At 45.1% G+C, this 17,937-nt stretch overlaps 1 protein-coding gene across 1 annotated transcript in view; it reads right to left on the bottom strand.

The window, feature by feature from the left end:
- The window catches only part of PRUNE2 (prune homolog 2 with BCH domain), a 1,307,647-nt gene that overhangs the window by 931,379 nt on the left and 358,331 nt on the right, over nucleotides 1-17,937 (bottom strand). Inside the window, exon 5 of the mRNA XM_078677810.1 lies at nucleotides 9,592-9,744. Coding sequence (XP_078533936.1) covers nucleotides 9,592-9,744 — 153 coding nt within the window. The remainder of the gene's footprint in view (nucleotides 1-9,591; nucleotides 9,745-17,937) is intronic.

Here is a 17,937-nt window from a genome sequence, read left to right as displayed (position 1 = left end):
CTGCAGTACTTGGAGATGGTTGAGACTTGTAGTTGTACTGCCCAGGTAGAGAAGATTGGCATAATTGAGTCTAGATGTCACTAGGGCATGCACAAGGGTCTGTCTGTCTCCAACAGGGAGCATGTCGAGAACCTTACGTAAGGTCTTAAGTATCCCAAAACACATTCCCACTACCCGATTGATCTGGGGCGCAAATGACAGTTCGGAGTTGAATATTACCCCTAGATTTTTGGCCTGTTGACATGGCGCAGGAGTGGGGCCCAGACAGTCCGGCCACCATGCTGAGGACCACACAGATGGACCTCCCCCCACCACGAGCACCTCAGTCTTGGAGCCATTCAACTTCAGGCAGTTGTTAGACATCCAGGAGGCTAGCTCCTGCATGCAAGCTCTGAAGTTGGCAGCCGCAGTACCGGGTGATCGCGATAGGGAGATGGCCAGCTGCGTGTCGTCCGCATAAGATACAAGTTGGATATCATATCTTTCCACAATAGTGGCTATAGGAGAGGCATACAGGTTGAACAGGGTGTGGCTAAGGGCAGAGCCCTGGGGAACCCCCTGATCAAGATTGAACGGCCTGGAATAGTGTTCACCCAGTCTAACCTGAAAGCCTCTCTCCATCAGAAAGGATTGTATCCACCCAAGTGCCTTCCCATTGATTCCACCCTTGTTAAGACACTGTAGCAAGATGGAATGTGCTACAGTGTCAAAGGCGGCACTTAGGTCAAGCAGGATGAGTGCCATAGTTTGGCCATCATCAACTCCTTGCCTGATGGTTTCAGTGGCCAGGAGCAGCGCAGACTCCGTGGAGTGGCGTGGGCGAAATCCAAACTGCGTGGGATGAAGAAGATTGGATTGATCCACAAAGGTCATAAGTTGAAGGTTGACCACCTTTTCTGCCACCTTGGCCAGATAAGGGAGAAGGGAAATAGGTCTCAAGTTGTCCATCCTGTCCCAGCTAAGGTTAGATTTTTTTTGAAGCGGGAGTACAATTGCCTGTTTCCACTTTTTAGGTACAGTGCAGGTCTTAAAAGAGATGTCAAGAACATCTCTAATGTAGGGCTCCAGGGTTTCAGTGCTTCCTCCAAGGAGTTTGGGCGATGCAGGGTCACATGAGGACCCAGATATAAATTTTAAATAGCTCCTTGGTGGAGTTATGGGCTTCACCAATCCTGCCTGAAAAGTAGTTGGTTTTCGCGCGTCTGATTAGATTGTGATAATCCCTGCGTCTGCCTTTATATTTCAGTTTGGCTTGATCAACGTACGCCACCCTCCATTGTCTTTCAAGTTTCTTACATTCCGCTTTGACTAGGCGGAGTTCATCGCTAAACCAAGGGGCCGATTTATGAGGTCTGCTATAAGGTTTTTTTTTACAAAGGGGAGCAGTGGCATCCAGGGCCGTGGTGATGCGCTCATCAAGGCGGTCGGATGCTGTGACGGCATCTTCCCCACCTGGTCTCCCACCTTTGGTGATGGCCGAATCAAATTTAGCTTTAGAGAATGTAGTCCATTTCCGACTCAGGTATTTGACGCTATAGGGTTTTTGGGCATTAGATACAGGGACAGTTATTATAAAAGGGACTACAAAATGGTCGGACCATAGAACAGGGATAGGAGTCTGGATTTTTACGCCATCCCAGTTGGAAAATATAGGATCCAGCAGGTGTCCCTTTAGGTGGGTGGGGGCTTTGGAGTCAGTGGATAGTTGAAGGGACAGAAGTTGCTGGTGGAAATCAGTAACTGCTTTATCTGCTAGATTATCTAGGTGGATGTTCAAATCGCCTAGAAGCAGAAACTTATTCCTTCGTAAGGCAGTTTCCGTGATGCCATCTGTTAAACAAGTAATAAACTGGGTAGAGGGGCCCGGAGGGCGATAGATCAATAGGCCATTCACCATATTCCCCGAGTTAACCTTGATGGAGAAGGCTCCTATCTCGCCTTCGGCGATGGGAAATGGTTCCAGTTGGCAGGTCAATGGTTGTTTGAGAATGATTGCTATCCCCCCACCTCTGCCTCCAACCCTGTCTAAATGAGCCATCGTATATTCCGCAGGAAGAGAAGCAACTATGTCCGGCCCAGAGTTGGAGTCCAGCCAGGTTTCTGTGAGAAACAATAGATCTAGCTTCATGTCTAATAGTAGATCATAAATATCGAGACTATGTTTCCTCATGGATCTGGTGTTAAGTAATCCACACGTGAGCCTGGTGTGTTCCTCCCTGGGAGGGGGTCTAGTCAGCCACGTATATTTACAGACTTTGCAGCTGTTGGTATCCTCTGCATTGAGACTGTGAAAACAGTCTTTAGCAAGGTCGGGGCACAAGTCCCGCAGTTGTTGGGAATTCCAACATAATCTGGCCCCGTTTTGACCAGGGGTTCTGGCCCCTGTCCCCGGACGTCCGCGGACGGGCGCAGACGGGCTTGCTTTTGGCGCCCCGCCGGCGCCCCCGCTGCGCCCGTCCGCTGCGCTTCCTGTATAAGGGATCCATTTTATCCACTCGAGGGCGGGAGGGCGGGCGGGGCTAGGCGCTCGAATGCACGCCCACCAACCTTCTCCTCATCCAAGATGGCGCCCCCGAGTAGCCCTTACTCGGCTGCAAACAGGTGAGTAACCAATGCCTCTGCCTTCCAAACCCTAATGTCGGTTTGTGAGATAAACTCCAGGAATTGAGGGCAGGTCCCGGCTTTCCGCCTCAGGACAGTGATATTTAAAAAACGAACAGTTTTTAAAAGGTAACCTGGCAGTCTGTGCAAATAGCAATTTAGAAAGTGCAATGACAAAGTTTAAAAACAATTTAAAGTACAATGAACGCCTTCACGCGCTCAATAGCACCATCCACTCACACTAGCAATCAGTGGGGAATGGGAAGAGAATGTCTTTTATCCACTCGAGGGCGGGAGGGCGGGCGGGGCTAGGCGCTCGAATGCACGCTGTCTATTTTTCCTGTTGCCCCTGCCTACTTCCAAGGTTTCACTGACTCCCTGCTTTTCCTGTACTTTAAAGTACGATCTCAAAGATGGGGTGACTTTTAGAATTGAGCCCGGACCTGCTGTCCCCAGTTTTATCTTGCTCGCCCTTGACAAGGGGGCTTGTGGTTGTCCTGAGGCGTGTGTTTTCCCTTTTTTCTTGGTGCTTTTAGGGGCTATAATGTCCTGTTCTCTTGGAGGGTCTTGGGGGGGCTGGCTGATCACCCCCCTACTTCTGAGGCAGTAGCTCTTCCCTGTAAGCTCCCCTTTGTCTGGATGAGTTTTTTTTCAGAGTGAGGAGGAACAGCTATATTGTCCTCTCCTTGCCTTTCATTTATTGAAGACTTTATGCATTGCGGGATTTTAGGTACATGAGCTTCCCCCTTTTCTCTATGTCCGGACCAAGTCCCACTTTCACTTACCCTCCAACATCCCCGCGACAGTCCTCTTCCTCCTCCTAACTCTATCGACTGAGGAGTAGGTTCCAATGCAATCCCACCTTTCGTGGCGTACCTGCTGTCCTTGCTTGTCTCCGCCTGCCCCGATGTTCTTCCCCAGAACAGCACTCTTGCAGCGGCCCTCCTGCTGCTGCGGCAGGCTGCAATTACTTCCGCCCACACGCCAGCTGGCCAGAGCATGCCTGCGGCTCGTTGCTGCCTCCCTCCTTCCAAGCTCCACAGTCTCCATGGTCTCCACAGTCCCAACAGCTGCCCTCATTGCCTCCACCAGGCTCCACGTCCACCCTGCTTCCCAGCTATAAGTTTCTGCAATATTAGTTTATTTTGTCAGATTGTTGGTCTATTTTGTCCATTCTGCTGAAGCGGTGCCTTTATTGTTACCACACGTCCTTTAGCTGGTCATTTCAACCTGAAGGCTCAGAGCTCCCGACCGGGCTAGCTAGCTTGCCGCCATCTTCTCATCCCAAAAGTCCCATTGAGCAAAGCTTGCCTGTAACTGGAAAAACAGGGGCTTTCATCTTGACAAACCTGCTCTATTCAGAGGCAGAAGAATAGCCAGGTTTTCAACAATGAAACCTCAGCTGGCTGTGCCGCCATAAATGGGTGAGAGGTAGGTGGCCCATCTAGGGTGACCAACCATCTGTAAATTTCACGGACCGTCCGTAAATTGGATCTCACGCCCGTTGTCCGTGACGATCCCTTTTACGGATGTCTTAAGTCCGTAATTTTGGGCATTGCGGGGAGCAGCACTGTTCCCCTGCCTGAAATCTCAGTTTCCTGATGGGGCTGCCTCGCAATCATCCTCTGAGCACAAAGGCAGCCCCACCCCTCCCATTGCCATTCTGTATGCCGGCTGATTGTCTTATACAGAATGACAATGGGCCAGTCTGGGCTGTTAAAGCATGTGGTGGAACTCCTCCTGCCTCGGTCTAGGGCTGGGCATTCTGTTTTAATAGCAGATAAAGAAAAATGTTGCACCTCACCAGATGGAAGAAATGTACAGAATCCAGCAAAAGAAGTTAAAAAGAAGGGGTCATAGTTGTTTCACAGTCTCGTCATTTTAGAACTGAAGCATTTTCAATATTATATACAACAAAGCCATAGTTGATGCTTTTTTATTTGATGCAACTAGCAACCACTTACAAAGCTAATAGTCCTAGCTTGTTCTAGGTGTAATGTATTATATATCTGGATGCAATAACAGAAGTAGCAGAATACCCGTCGGCCAGAACACTATACTAAGCACAGATTTTCAGCTACCGTGCTTTAAGCTACACCCTTAATTACATCGGACATGCCCTTTGGAGAGAACCCCAAGTGTTTTCAACCCACTTAAAGCCCTTGAAACAACACCGTGTCACAGTCACCTCACGTCTTGGCACTGTGCATCATGCAAGACTCATGACTTCCAAGTTTACAGATTGCCTATGTGCAGGGGCATAGTGAACCCTCCCCAACCCCACCCCTTGCTTTAGGAACTACAGTAAGGGTGAAGTTCTTGATGGGCCTCTTCTGTCTGAATCTCTGCAGACCATGGATCAGCTCATAATTAATATAAAAAGGTGGGTGAGTAAGTAAGTGAAGGAATGGATGAATGGCTGGGTGGATTAGTGAAAGTGTACAATCAGAAAAGGATGGATAAGGGAGTGACAGTATGGATGATAGAAAGGGTAAATAAACAGATGTATGGGTGGAATGGTGGATATAGAGGTAGAGGGTGGATGGACAGGCAAAAGGGTGGATGGGTGAGTGAAAGGATGGATGGATGAGTGAAAGGGTGGATGACAGGCGAGTGAATGGGTGGATGTATGAGTGAAATTATGGATGGATTGATGAATCGATAAGTGAAAGGGTGAATGGATGGAAGGATGAGTGAAAGGGAGGATGTAAGGATGGATGAGTGAGTGAAAGGGAAGGTAGATGGCCAAAAGGATGGATGGATGACTGAAAGGATGGATGGATGAGCGAAATGATAGATGGATGAGAGAAATGATGGATGAGTGAAAGGATGGAAGGGTGATAGGGCCAATGGATGGATTCATGAGTGGATGCGTGGGTGGATAGATGGGTGATGGGATGGCTAAGTGAAAGGGAGATGGAGAGAGAAAGAGAGGATGGATGGATAAGTGAAAGTATGGATGGATGATGGACAGGATGGATGGGCAAATGGGTGTATGGATGAGTTAAAAGAAGGATGTAAGGATGGATGATTGAAAGAATGCATAGATGAGGGAAGGTAAAGAGCCGGATGATTGGATGAGTGAAATGGTGAATGGATGGATTATTGGACGGATAAGTAGCTGGGTGAATGGATGGATGGATGAGTAAGTGAAAGGATGGCTGGATGGGTGAAAGCATAAATGGTTGGATGAATGAGTGAATGGATGGATGGGTGGAAGTGTGGATGGATGAGTGAAAGGATGAATAGGGTAAAAGGATGGATGGACGAGTGAAAGGGTGGATGGAGGGAAATGATGGGTGGAAGGATAGATGATGGATAGGTTTGAAAATGGTTGAATAGGTTTGGCTATGGATGGGCATACAGATGGAAGGGCAGAATGAATGGTGAAAGAATGAATGATGGATGAAGGAATGAATGGATACCATGCCCCCGGGTGGCTCAACCCACCATCCCAAATGAATACATGGCGTCAGGCAGCGAACGCAGAACTTGGGCTTGAAATGCTACTTCTGCCTGCCAAAAAACAGAAACGAATTCATTGTACAGTGCCGTAGTACCACAAGAGGTGCTCTGCTGTTGTGCTGCTGGGTGGCACTGCTCCCATGTCACCGGGAAGCAGCGCGAGCAGCCCTCCACCCGCCACGAGGCCATGATTGATGCATTAGGGCACAGTTCAGTGTAATGCTGCTGCAGGGAAAGGCAGGCAAGACAACAAAAACCTGCACTTGCAGACAACAGCACCGACATGACTGAAGTCCCTTCCACCACAATTGATTTTTCTTTTAAATTTTTTTACCCCTAATAATATTGTGCCCGGGGCAACCAACCACGCTATGCCACTGCCTACCTGTATGGATGACATCTGACTCTTACTTCCTGTAGCCCTCACTGTCTTAAGTAACATTTCCTATACATTGATTTTCACATTTATGAGTCATTGTCTCTATATAATATATGTGTGATGTAACACACTCCAGCACCCTGCCGTACATACTTTGGATAAGAAGCACAAAAAAAGAAATTAAATACACATGAGAGAGGTCTATGTGAAGATGATGGGCACCATTGGAGGGTGCTAGCAAGGCAGGACTGGCCTGACCCGGCATCGGGTGTTTTCCTGGTAGGCTGGAGGGCAGGTGTGTGTTTTGTTACTGGGGGCTGGATCTGTAAAGTTCCTGGTATATCCAGCAGTTCCAGGCGACAATAAAAGTGTCACAATAACTCTGGTGACTAATGTTCCCGCTGTAGAGCGATGGGAGCTTTGTTTAGTGGCAGTTGTGAATCATCCAAGGTAGCACAGAGGTTAATATACCTGCTGCAAAGAATGTGTACCATGCATATCAAAGAACAGTATTTTATGCGCAGGGCTTAGTGGGTTATTGCTTCTGTCACTGAGATATTTTAGTTAATGTGCAGTTCTTAAATTACATATGTAATCTAGCACAGTGAACTATGAACTGCCATCAAAAAGCTGCATGCAAGCTCCATGGTACAGGTTACAAAGTTATGTTTTCTTCCTAGTTTTTCATTACCCAGATGTTACTAAAAATGGTTTGTTTGTGTAGAAATAAATTCTTATCATTAAAGTCGATGCTAACTACTGTGCTATGTTCTGGAGCCTGTTTTTGCGGTTCTTCAGACCAAAGACACTTACAAAATGCTTACCATTGTGGGTGACATGCATCCTACACCTTGTAGTCCCCGTTGCCTTATGCCTATTCTATACACTGAGTTACACATGTATGATTCATTGTCTCTGTATGTATGTGTGATTTAAATTGCTCTGGCACTCTACACTGGTGTGAGAGGTCCTATGAAACAAATGAAATACATTTGAGAGAGAGGCACTGTTGGTGATAGAGAGGGAATCATTGAGAGCCCCATCAAAGATTGTCCTATCCTGGTGCAAAGTAAGGTCATAATGTATTATGCTTTAGAAGCTAATACATTTGAATATAGAATGACAAATGTGTTGTAGAATGCACCATGTTTTCGTAAATTGTCTTTGGGATGCAAAAACAAAGGCTGTAAGTTGTCCATTTGTTTATAACACACAACTTCTTAACTGTGCAAATGTTTCCAAACGTATCAGCAGTTAGGAAACCACAAATGTTTGTAATTCAGAAATACACTGGAAAATGGTGATGTGCAAATGATACATATTTGCCAAAACCACATCATCACACATTAGCATTTGTGCTCTATATAGTTCTATCTGTAAAACTGCATGTTGGCATTTTGCTTCCATTCAATAGAAAATATTCTGTATATAAAAGACAGTGCCTCCTTCTGACCTACAATAATGCCTCAACAGCATATACAGTTTCTAGTCAGTAGCACACTTCTGTGCATCAATGAGAATCTGCAGTTTCTAGCTCACAGAAATTATACAGCTCAAGCAGTAGACTATTTCTCATATACAGGTACCATAAGGAGGGGTGATATATGGCTAGCCAGGGCATTATGTAGTAATGTAGTAATGTCAATTCCTATCTAACCGTTCTAACCCACAATAATACCATAACACTCACTAGTGTGCAGCCATTTATAGCAGATGCAGGCTGATTAATAACTTCTTTTCCCTGTTTAATGCTCTTACCCTCACACAAGACCTGTCCGCTATGGGTCTTATCTATCACTCAGTACTGTACCAGCCCCTATACCTCTTATAACCAGATGAACAGACATGGAATACTTGAAGCGATCTGACACATAAACCTGGCCACTAGGAGAACTGCACTCTAGTCCAGCACTGCAGGTCCCAATTAGCTACATCCTATGCATGCCTCTTTACATATCATAATGGCACTGCTGTGTCTGTAAGCGTTCCTTTTGTCCCGAAGGTTTGGCCGGAATTTAGACCTTCTGTCCTGAATTTATGACCTGAATTTTGACTCTTTGGCCTGAATTTTTACTATCATCATCCTGAATTTGCACCCATGCCAGTTGGTCAACCTAAGCCCATTCAACTCAGGGATGCTAGTATAGCAACGTTGAAATGCCTGCTCTGTTTAACAGAGGTCTTCCAACGTTCATTGTTAACACCGGGGATTGTTATTCTTTTTATGGCAGTCCTACATCTATCTTCTAAAGATTATTTAGATTGATCATGCTGGTATACTGCTGTTTCTGGTATGCTTTTAAAAACATGCACTGTCTGCATTCTGGTAAGTTATTTATATATTTTGTCTTTTTGTTGTCAGTATAACTATATAGATGCCATGACATTACACTCTCCATCAAGCACCAGTAGCGGTCGGTGGTGGGAGTGCTCCGGGGCAGTGACGTGGGGAGGGGTAGGGTGGGGGGTAGTAAACTATAGAATATGGCCAAATGCAGGTAAGTAAACATACAAATAAATAAAACACATTTTGTTGTGCGCACTGCATCGCCAAATTAGATGCAGTGTGCGCAATGAAATTCATTTTATTTATTTATATGTTTACTTACCTACATTTGGCCGTATTCCATAGTTTACTACCCCCCACCCTGCCCCTCCCCCGCCCCACGTCACTGCCCGGGAGCACTCCCACCACCGACCGCTACTGTCAAGTACATAAATATATGAACCTAAATGCTTACAAGAAAAGAGTACAAGATTCCAAGTACAAACTATGATTTTGTAATAATCTGCATATGTTCATTATACTTTTTGTGACACTGTGAGCCGCAAATATCAAATCATGCCTAGAAAGTTTATTTTCAGGTGAAAGATAGTTTTCTCTAAAGCATCACCAACATTTAACAGATTAAATCGGACCCAAGGAGAATATTACAGGCATGTAAACACAGAAGCTATATTCTTTAAAGTAGTTCATATCTGACTACATAAATTACCACAACGTAAACATTTTAGAAAATAGAGGGTAATAGCGTTTTAAAGCTGTCATGTCCCCCTCTCTGTTAAGGAGAGTTTTCATTAAGAAACTTACAGGGCAAGAAGATTTAGCCGTCCTTTTTGCGTATCTTTATACTCTTATTACTTACCTTGAACAGGAAACTTGGTTTCCTTTAGATCACAGATAATCTCTTCACGCGGAGGCAGCTCTGGAAACCTTTTCTCTAAAATGCTGAGTATTTCCTCTTGTTGTTCTGTAATCTTCTCTGTTTCAGAGGCCATGCATTTGAAAAGGATGCTTCCTGAAAAAGAAGCAAACGTGCACTCATATTAGCCGGCCAGTTAACTTCTGCATGAAGCTCATTGAGACCCTCACAGGTGAATAGTGTGCTCACAAATCCCTGACTGATTGATTGACTGAAGCTCATGCACCGAAAGAGACAAATATCTTTGCTGGTTGTATTCATGAGCAGTGGCGGCTCCTCCGCTAAGGTGGAGGAGAGTTGCCCCACTGCTTATAAGGTGAAAAGGGGTCAAATAAAACAATAATAACAAGGTTTTTATCGTACTATTTTTGGTTTCTGCGGGCTGGGTTAGGGAGGGGCGGGACTGGTGGCTCAGGGTGGTGGGAGGAGTGGACTATGCACACTTAGTGCGCATGACTGTATGGCCAGTCTTAGCGGAGTAGCCGCCACTGCTTGATCAAAACTCTGTAGACATGATACTCAAGCTTTGAGCCTTGCAAAGTTTGCTAGAAGTTGGTCAAATTGTTAAAATATTATTAGATCGCAAAGAGTGTTACTGTTTTATTTTCCACAATTGCACTGCTGATTTTTAAGGTGAATAACTCCAAACCCACTCAATGAAAGTCAACAAAATTTTAATGGCATATCAGCCTGTCCCCTTTCAATCCGTTTTCTTGGTTTGATTACATTTTCTTCTAGCTCTAGCTCTATCAAAGAGAAAAGTAAAAATGTGATTGCCCTGTGCTTGTGTACATGTTCCAGTGCAGAATAGAATCCATAAATGATGGTAATGTCAGAAAAATTATTAAGAAAACTTTGCCCACACAAACAAAAAAAATGCACATGTGTGATTCTCCCATTTACGCAATTTGTATTCACTAATCAACCCTATAATTGTTCACTAACTTTTGGAGGAAATTGAAAACACTGATTAGCTCAGTAGGATAGCTGGTGTAGCGTAAGGCACAATAGGGCAATGTGAAGGCAAACTATCCTTGCCAACATCGGTAGGACTAAAGGAAAAAAAATACGTCCCACCCATCCACAGCAAGGACACTGAATAGCACCTGCCTGTAGGAGTAGGGCATGTCATACACCTAGCATTGCGAAGGGCGAGGGCCAAAGAAACACACCCCTCTTGAACAAGGTAGAGAGCTTACACACATCAGCCCTTGTAAGGGTGGGCAAACATAATAGGTCAGTACCAGGTACTATAGGTAGATAGTGTCTTTTTTTGAACGTTGGGTGCACTGTGTTGAATGATACTTGTATTACAAACGTATGTGCCCATATTGTGCTGAAATTCTAAAATCACAAATATGTATTTTTTTCTACAAATGGCTTCTCCCTTCTCCTCTGGTTTGGTGTTCCTCAAAGAAAGATCAAGAAAAAAAAACAGTTAAGAATATCCAAACTAATACTAGAAATTCCTTTTCTACTTCTACAATAGGCCCGCCCCATCTCTAATTCAGACCCTCCTTATCTTTTCTTGTCAGTTTCTGTTGTGGCAGTGTTCTGGGAGAATCTACCTCTGGGCTCTCTTCTTGCAACAAAGGAAAATATAGTAATAAGTCCATACAAAAATAAAGGATAATAAGCAAAATTTAAATTTTTAAGTTTTTTCTCTTTGGCCAATTCCATAAAACTTGTGACAGTATTTGGGTGCTGATCTTGGTGACCTCACTGTCTTTCAACCGTGCCACCTCTCCAGTTGGAGGGATGGCAATCCCTCCCAGTTTCTCTCAATGTGGTTTGAGTTCCAATATGCCACATCTTTACTCCTGTCCCTATCTGATGCTTTCCGATTGTATGGACTATCGATTGACCTGGACACTCTGCTGCTAGAAATTGGGTTACTGGTTGAGAGGGGTGAAACCCTACTCAAGTCACAGCTACAATTTCTGTCAGGGTGAAGTTGTAAGTAAACCCCAAATTAGCTTGTGCTTAACCCTCTGGTTACTTGGCACAAAAGCTGTGAGGCTTAACTTAAAAGCAATGTGTAAATAATTTATACAGCACTTCTAAAAACACAACACAATTTAGAAACATAGAGTAAAATGTAATTAATTATTTGACACCAAAATGCCAAAAATCCAATCAGTAGAACCGGAGATATGCAATTTTAAAGATTTAAGTGTAAATAGTAACTAAAAGCACAAAGCACCAACTGTTCAGTTCAACTGCAAGGAAGCACAGGCCGGATAGAGGGATCAAGTTAAGCCTGCTGAACAAAGTACGTTAAATCAGGGGCATCATAGGGGGATGCTGGGGGTGCGGACCGCACCGGGTGACACCGTCACATAGGGTGACACCGTGAGCCTCTGCTTTAAATAATCGTATTGCTACATATCAGGAGGCAAGGAACCCATTACCCGGCCGCCGGCCAAGATTTTATTAGGCGTCAGCGTCCGGACGTCAATGACGTTCAACTTCCAAACGTCACTCACGCAAGGAGCGGCGGAATGCTTTTGCGTGATCCACTGAACCCAGGAGTACCGTGCGGCCGATCCCCACCTGACCCCGCCGGAGGGTTTAGTTCCCGGGGCTCGGGGTTTTTCTTTTACCCCATATTTTCCTGATTGTGCCCCCACATCATGGCTCACCGGCGGGCGCCTCCGAGACCGGCCGGGGCCTGCGGGACCTCGTGAGCAGAGGTAAGGAACGCACCTGTGCTGGATGCCGCTATGTCGCTCTGGGAAGTATCCGACATCAGACATTTTTTTTTAACCCAGACATGTGTGTACAGTAGGGAGAGTGTATTCAGCAGAGAGTGGGGGAGGGGCAGGGCCTGGTGACTTCGTGGGCTTGTTTTCTGCTCTGAATGAGACCTTGGTGTGCTGAGGCTTGTGTCAGTGGGCGCTTGGGCCCGACAAAAATCAGTAATTACAGGGCACACTTAAGTTCCGGTGCTCGCCACTGGTCTGTAAGTTTTGTACTGCGCTATAGGTGTTTGTACATCTCTGTCTTTTATATAGTCTATAAAAGCGCCCAGTCTGAAGCAGCCTTAAATCTGACATGTGGGCGCTATGTAAAAGATGAAGGCATGTGTAATTGTGTATTCTTCGAATTCTGCAGTTTTTATGTTTCTGTTTGCTGTGTCTCCCTGGCGCTGGCAGTTTGTTTTGCATTTTCTACACATGTGTATTGCCTAGAAGCGGCCCGGATGCAGGTCAATTGCACGAGTTCATAAACAAAATCCTGACGTTAGCTCAGTCAGTAGATCACAGTTGGCCTTCATTCAATTACTAAATATATTTCTATTTTTTTACATGGTTGCTTCACTGTAACAAGCACTATATAAATACAAACCTTTTTCCTCCTCTATCCTTCTGCTATCATTCTAAAACCAAATAACTGACTAACCTATCTACCACTTAAAATGTACTTGCATGTTTCACTATACTAATTCAACACTAATCCTCTATGGGTCCCGGAGTAGCGTGTTACTCGCCGAAAAAGCGCTTCGACGCCTCGTCAGGGGTAGTAAGGGCTATATAAATGCAATTACAATACAATACAACTGAAGCACCGACGGAGAAAAGTTAAAAGCAGAAAATCCACGGCAGTACAGGCCAGGGCAGGTAAGGAAAAAATGTGTGCGTCGCAGTGGGCTGGGTGATTAAAAAAATGCCACTGCCACATACACCACCGACCAGGCTGTATGTCGAGCTTGGTGCAAGTGTCACCTTTATGCTCCTCGCGGGTCCCAGCAGCACAAGATCCACTTCATGGTTCCGAGCAGCGCCCTGGTGTCCCTGCAGTGCTCACCAAACTAGTGCTCCTTAAGACGGCATTGCAGCTTAAGAGCACACAAGGAGAGGGGAGAGAGAGCTGGCGTAGGGGTTGCATGTGGCCTGTGGGCTGGGAAGAGGCGAGGGGCGAAGAGGCCTGTGGTGGCAATGGTACAGGTGTATACCAGCATTAGAGGCAAATGTGTGATCGTGAAGTGGATGGCCGGAGAAAAGAGTGGGAGGCAAAAAATAGAAGGTGTGAGAGTGTAAGGAAGAAGAAAAAAAGGTGAAATTTGAGAAAAAGGTGCGGAGACGGCGAGAGGAAACTAAGGGGTTAGGGAGGGAAAGGAGAACACAGATTGGCAAAGGAGGGTGAAAGGAAGGAGTGGACATGGAAGGATAGGCTACAGTGAGCATTGAGAGGTCGGTGGGCAGGCGAGAGAGCAAAAAGTAAAGCAAGGAATATGTATATTAAAGAGAGAAGGAACGGATACTGTAAGGAGAACTAAACACATGGTCCCTTGGCCGCTTCAAACCTGTAAGAATGATTCCGGTCCTTACTTGGGCGCTGTGACATTCATTTCACTATCAATGTATGTCAGATGGCACACATTAACTATGCAGGCCTCTTGGCGCTACAGAGTAAATGGAACCATTTACAATAAGGCAATCATTTTAGTTTGCTTAGTGGGCAGTGGGTTGAGACACAGAAAACTGCCTGGCAATGGTTGTATCAACACAGAGTTAGTGGTTATTAAAAGTGGCTTCAGGAAAGGCCTGAACCAGAGAATAATTCAATACGGTGGAAACCAGTGAACTAAGTATAACGCCCAGATGCAGAGTGAACCAAACTGCAGTCAAGTGAGTTTATATTGAGTAAATACAGGCACAAATGCTCGCAAAATACAGGGGACAACGCTGGACACTCAGATGAGCGTCCTGAAACTCGCGCAGGGTACCCCTAGGTAAACAGTGGAAAGGGTGCAGACTGGAAGGCAAACCCGCTGATGGCACATGAGGTCCATGCGGTAAGTGGTGAGGGGGTGACACCATGAGTTACCCACACTGGGTGACACCAACCCTAGTGACGCCACTGCGTTAAATCCTGGTTTGCTGAACATTGTGTGATCCCGCTAAGAGGCATCACGCAGCAGCAGTTCTGGGAAAGCTGCAAGGTTGCTATGTGGCGTTGTGCGCCATCATTGAGGATACCTTTGACAAGGTGCTTTTGATGCAAAGTCCTGCATTGAAGATGTGTCACGCACAGGCGGTTCAGAAGAAGCTGCAGGGCTGTGATGCAGAGTCCTGCATCATTGTGGTGGATGCAGTCAACTTAGTGCTTGTGATGAGAAGGTCTGTGCTGAGGATGCGTCCTGCAGTGGTGGTTCACAGGAAACTGAGACCTGCAATGAGAGGTCAGGCATTGATGATGCATTGTGCTGTGGTGGTTCCAATGTGGCTGCAAGGAGATGTGTTGCACTGTGTCAGTTCTGCTTACAGGACCACAGCTGGGCTACCAGAGCACCCTCAGGCCCAGTTCCAAGGGTGTACTTAAGAGCTGGTTCTGAGGGTCCACTATTTACAGCTAGTACCTTGAAGTAGGAGAAGGTTCTAGAGGTTTCCACCACCATAAACGTTTGGAATTTCTTTCCTCCCTGCCCGGACTCCAGCTTGTCTGGGGTCACAAAAGACAAACCCTTTGTGAGTGTGCTGGGCAGAGATTTTGTGACGTGCAAGTGAGGTAGGTGACAGCTCCTCGCCCCCATCAGGTTAGAGATGGCCCATCCTGCCAGTTACTATTGCCCTTTGACGCACTGTCAGGGAGCAATACACAAAGACCAACTGCCAGCTACACCCAGTCATATGACCCAAAAAACAAGCTGCAGGCACCAAATGGTTGGGATAAGACAATTCCAACTTTCTAAAAGTGGCATTTTCAGAATTGTGACTTAAATCCAACTTGACCATTACAGCGGGCTTTACATTACCATTCTTTAGAAACCAAAGCAGGCCTAGCAGCAGTAAAAAATGTATTTAAGAATGTTTTACTACCAAGACATGTAAAAGGTAAAACTACATCAACTTTTTAAATAGTTATCAAACCGAGGGGGAAGAAAGAGGAGACCGAATCAGAGGGGCTTGTCCTCCTATCAATTGTATAAAAACCAAAGAGACCCCTACTCTTTGTATGGACTAACTCTCCATGAGAAAAATAAAGTGTTCGGTTTTCTTATATAACCCTCACCCACCAGGGTTGCCCCTTCGGGTCCAGCCCATTCCACTGTGGAACAGGGCATACTACACCTACCTGGGAGCACTTTTTTGTTGTTTTTAAAATGATGTAAAATGATGACAAAATAGGAGTGGGTGGGGTCTTATGTGGAAAGTGACATTAAAAATACCTGCCTAATTATAATTTATTCAGGCCTCCAGTTGATATGATTAAAACAGGGGGGACAAGAAAGTGTAGATAATAATGTGCCTACCTTTCAAAATGGTCAATATGTTTCAAGCCATACCCCAAGGCATTACTTCAGGATCAAGGAAACTAACTCCTCTATACCACTCTTGTTGTATTTATCTAGCTGCACACACACTGCTTGGTAAAAAGTATATACACATACGTACATACGGCACCTACTTGGTGTTACAGCTTATAGTTCTGTAAAAACATTATGGGAGAGTTATTTTGCCAGAATACTATTGGCAATATACATTATTTGAAATTGATAAACCACCGTATGTGTCATAATGACTGAGCACGTTGTATTTTCCTTTCTCCCTGTCTATCACCATCTTTGTTTCCTTCTAGTGCTTTCTATGTTTTCTCCTTTTCCCTTTCTTGCTAACTTTGCTGTTATTCTCTCTCTAAGGCACCCACTAGACTTCCTTCAAGCCTGTGCATCACAGGACTACCTCATAAGCTAAGTGATCCCTGTAATAACCCTACACTTGGGCAAAGTGAAGACCAGACAAAATATACTCCCAGCTTGGCAGATGCTGATGATAAACACTGCCTGATCCTTTAAATGAAGAAAACATGAACCAGGCTATAACTCACTTACAAGACCAACTACGCCAAAACCAGTATAGCATTGCTTGTGTTTCAGTTTAAAAGGAAGATGTCTTGGCAGCTTTGGCTGTAGTGTTCGTATAGGAGCAGAACATAGGGCCTCATTATGATTGCGGATAATCCGCATACTCCGGCCCGGCGGAAGCCACCGCCGGCCCGGAGTATGCGGATTATCCGCTGCAGTGAAATAGAAGACCCACCGCCAGATCAGGATGGCGGTGGGAGTGCGGTTGGACCAGCGGTGGATGGCAGGTCCGTCCGCCGCTGATCCGCGGTGTGAGGAAGGCTATTTGGAGACGGTGTCTGCAAGACACCGTCAGCCAAATTAGGAATTGCACGAACACATGCTTTTCCGCGGCGGCTTTTCCGCCGTGGAAAAGCATGTGGACTTTGGCTTTTGGGGGCCCGTTGCGGGCCCCCAGGGTGTCGGGAGGTGGGGGGTGCACATGGGGGGTACCTATGGTACCCCCCAACATTTACATGCACAAAGCGGCAGGCACCGCGCGGTGCCTGCCGCTTTGTGCATGTAAATGTAACACATGCAGTTTTAACATTGCGGCGGGTGCTGCTTCAAGCAGCACCAGCCGCAATGTTAAAACATACAGGATGTGACCGCCAGGGTGGCGGTCACATCCTAATTTGCACGGAGGGACCGCCGCTGCCCCTGCGGACGGTCCCTCCACCTCTGGGGTGGCGGACGGACGCAAGTCCATCCGCCATCCTAATCGGCCCCTAAGTCTGATTTGCATGTGGCGGTTCCTCTTTGAGGTGGCAGTGTTCGCAACAAACACCATGCATTGGCTGAGATTAATTCAAGCATTCCATCACTTTTATTTTCACAGAAACCTTCTAAAAAATATCATAATGACAGGAACATCATGGAACAAAATACTGCAGTTAAGAATATTGTTTTTTAAGTGTATAATATCTGTTTAGTTAATATTGTTGTCTATAATATTGTTTTTTAATTGTCCTAGTTTGGGTGCTATAAGTTATTCTTATTTTGTTTTTAATTATGTGAGATTTATTAGTTAATTTTACTGCTAATTACCCAGCATATTACATGTCTCGTGACATCTATTACATCATTGATAATATCACTCTAGCATTTGCAATGAAATTAATGATGAGAAAACTGCATGGCAGTGGTGTTAGTTATTTTGTCATAACTATAACTGTTGAATTTCAGTGGTTTTGTACATTCAACACATTACATTGTCACTGACATTTTCACCTATCACTTAACCAGACATTCCTTTAACCTTTGTGTTTTTTTCACTGAAAAAAACCCAAACAAAAAAAATATATATATACATACACACACATAAATATATAGAAATTATTTGTTGAGTATTTTTAATTGATATTTATGATTCTGTTGTTTATGCTAAGATTGTATTTTTAATATTTTATATTTATTATTAAATATGTTTCCCAACAATTTGA

Source organism: Lissotriton helveticus, chromosome 2_1 (assembly GCF_964261635.1).
Source record: "Lissotriton helveticus chromosome 2_1, aLisHel1.1, whole genome shotgun sequence".
Classification (NCBI taxonomy): domain Eukaryota; kingdom Metazoa; phylum Chordata; class Amphibia; order Caudata; family Salamandridae; genus Lissotriton; species Lissotriton helveticus.
This window is presented reverse-complemented; position numbering and strand designations above follow the sequence as displayed.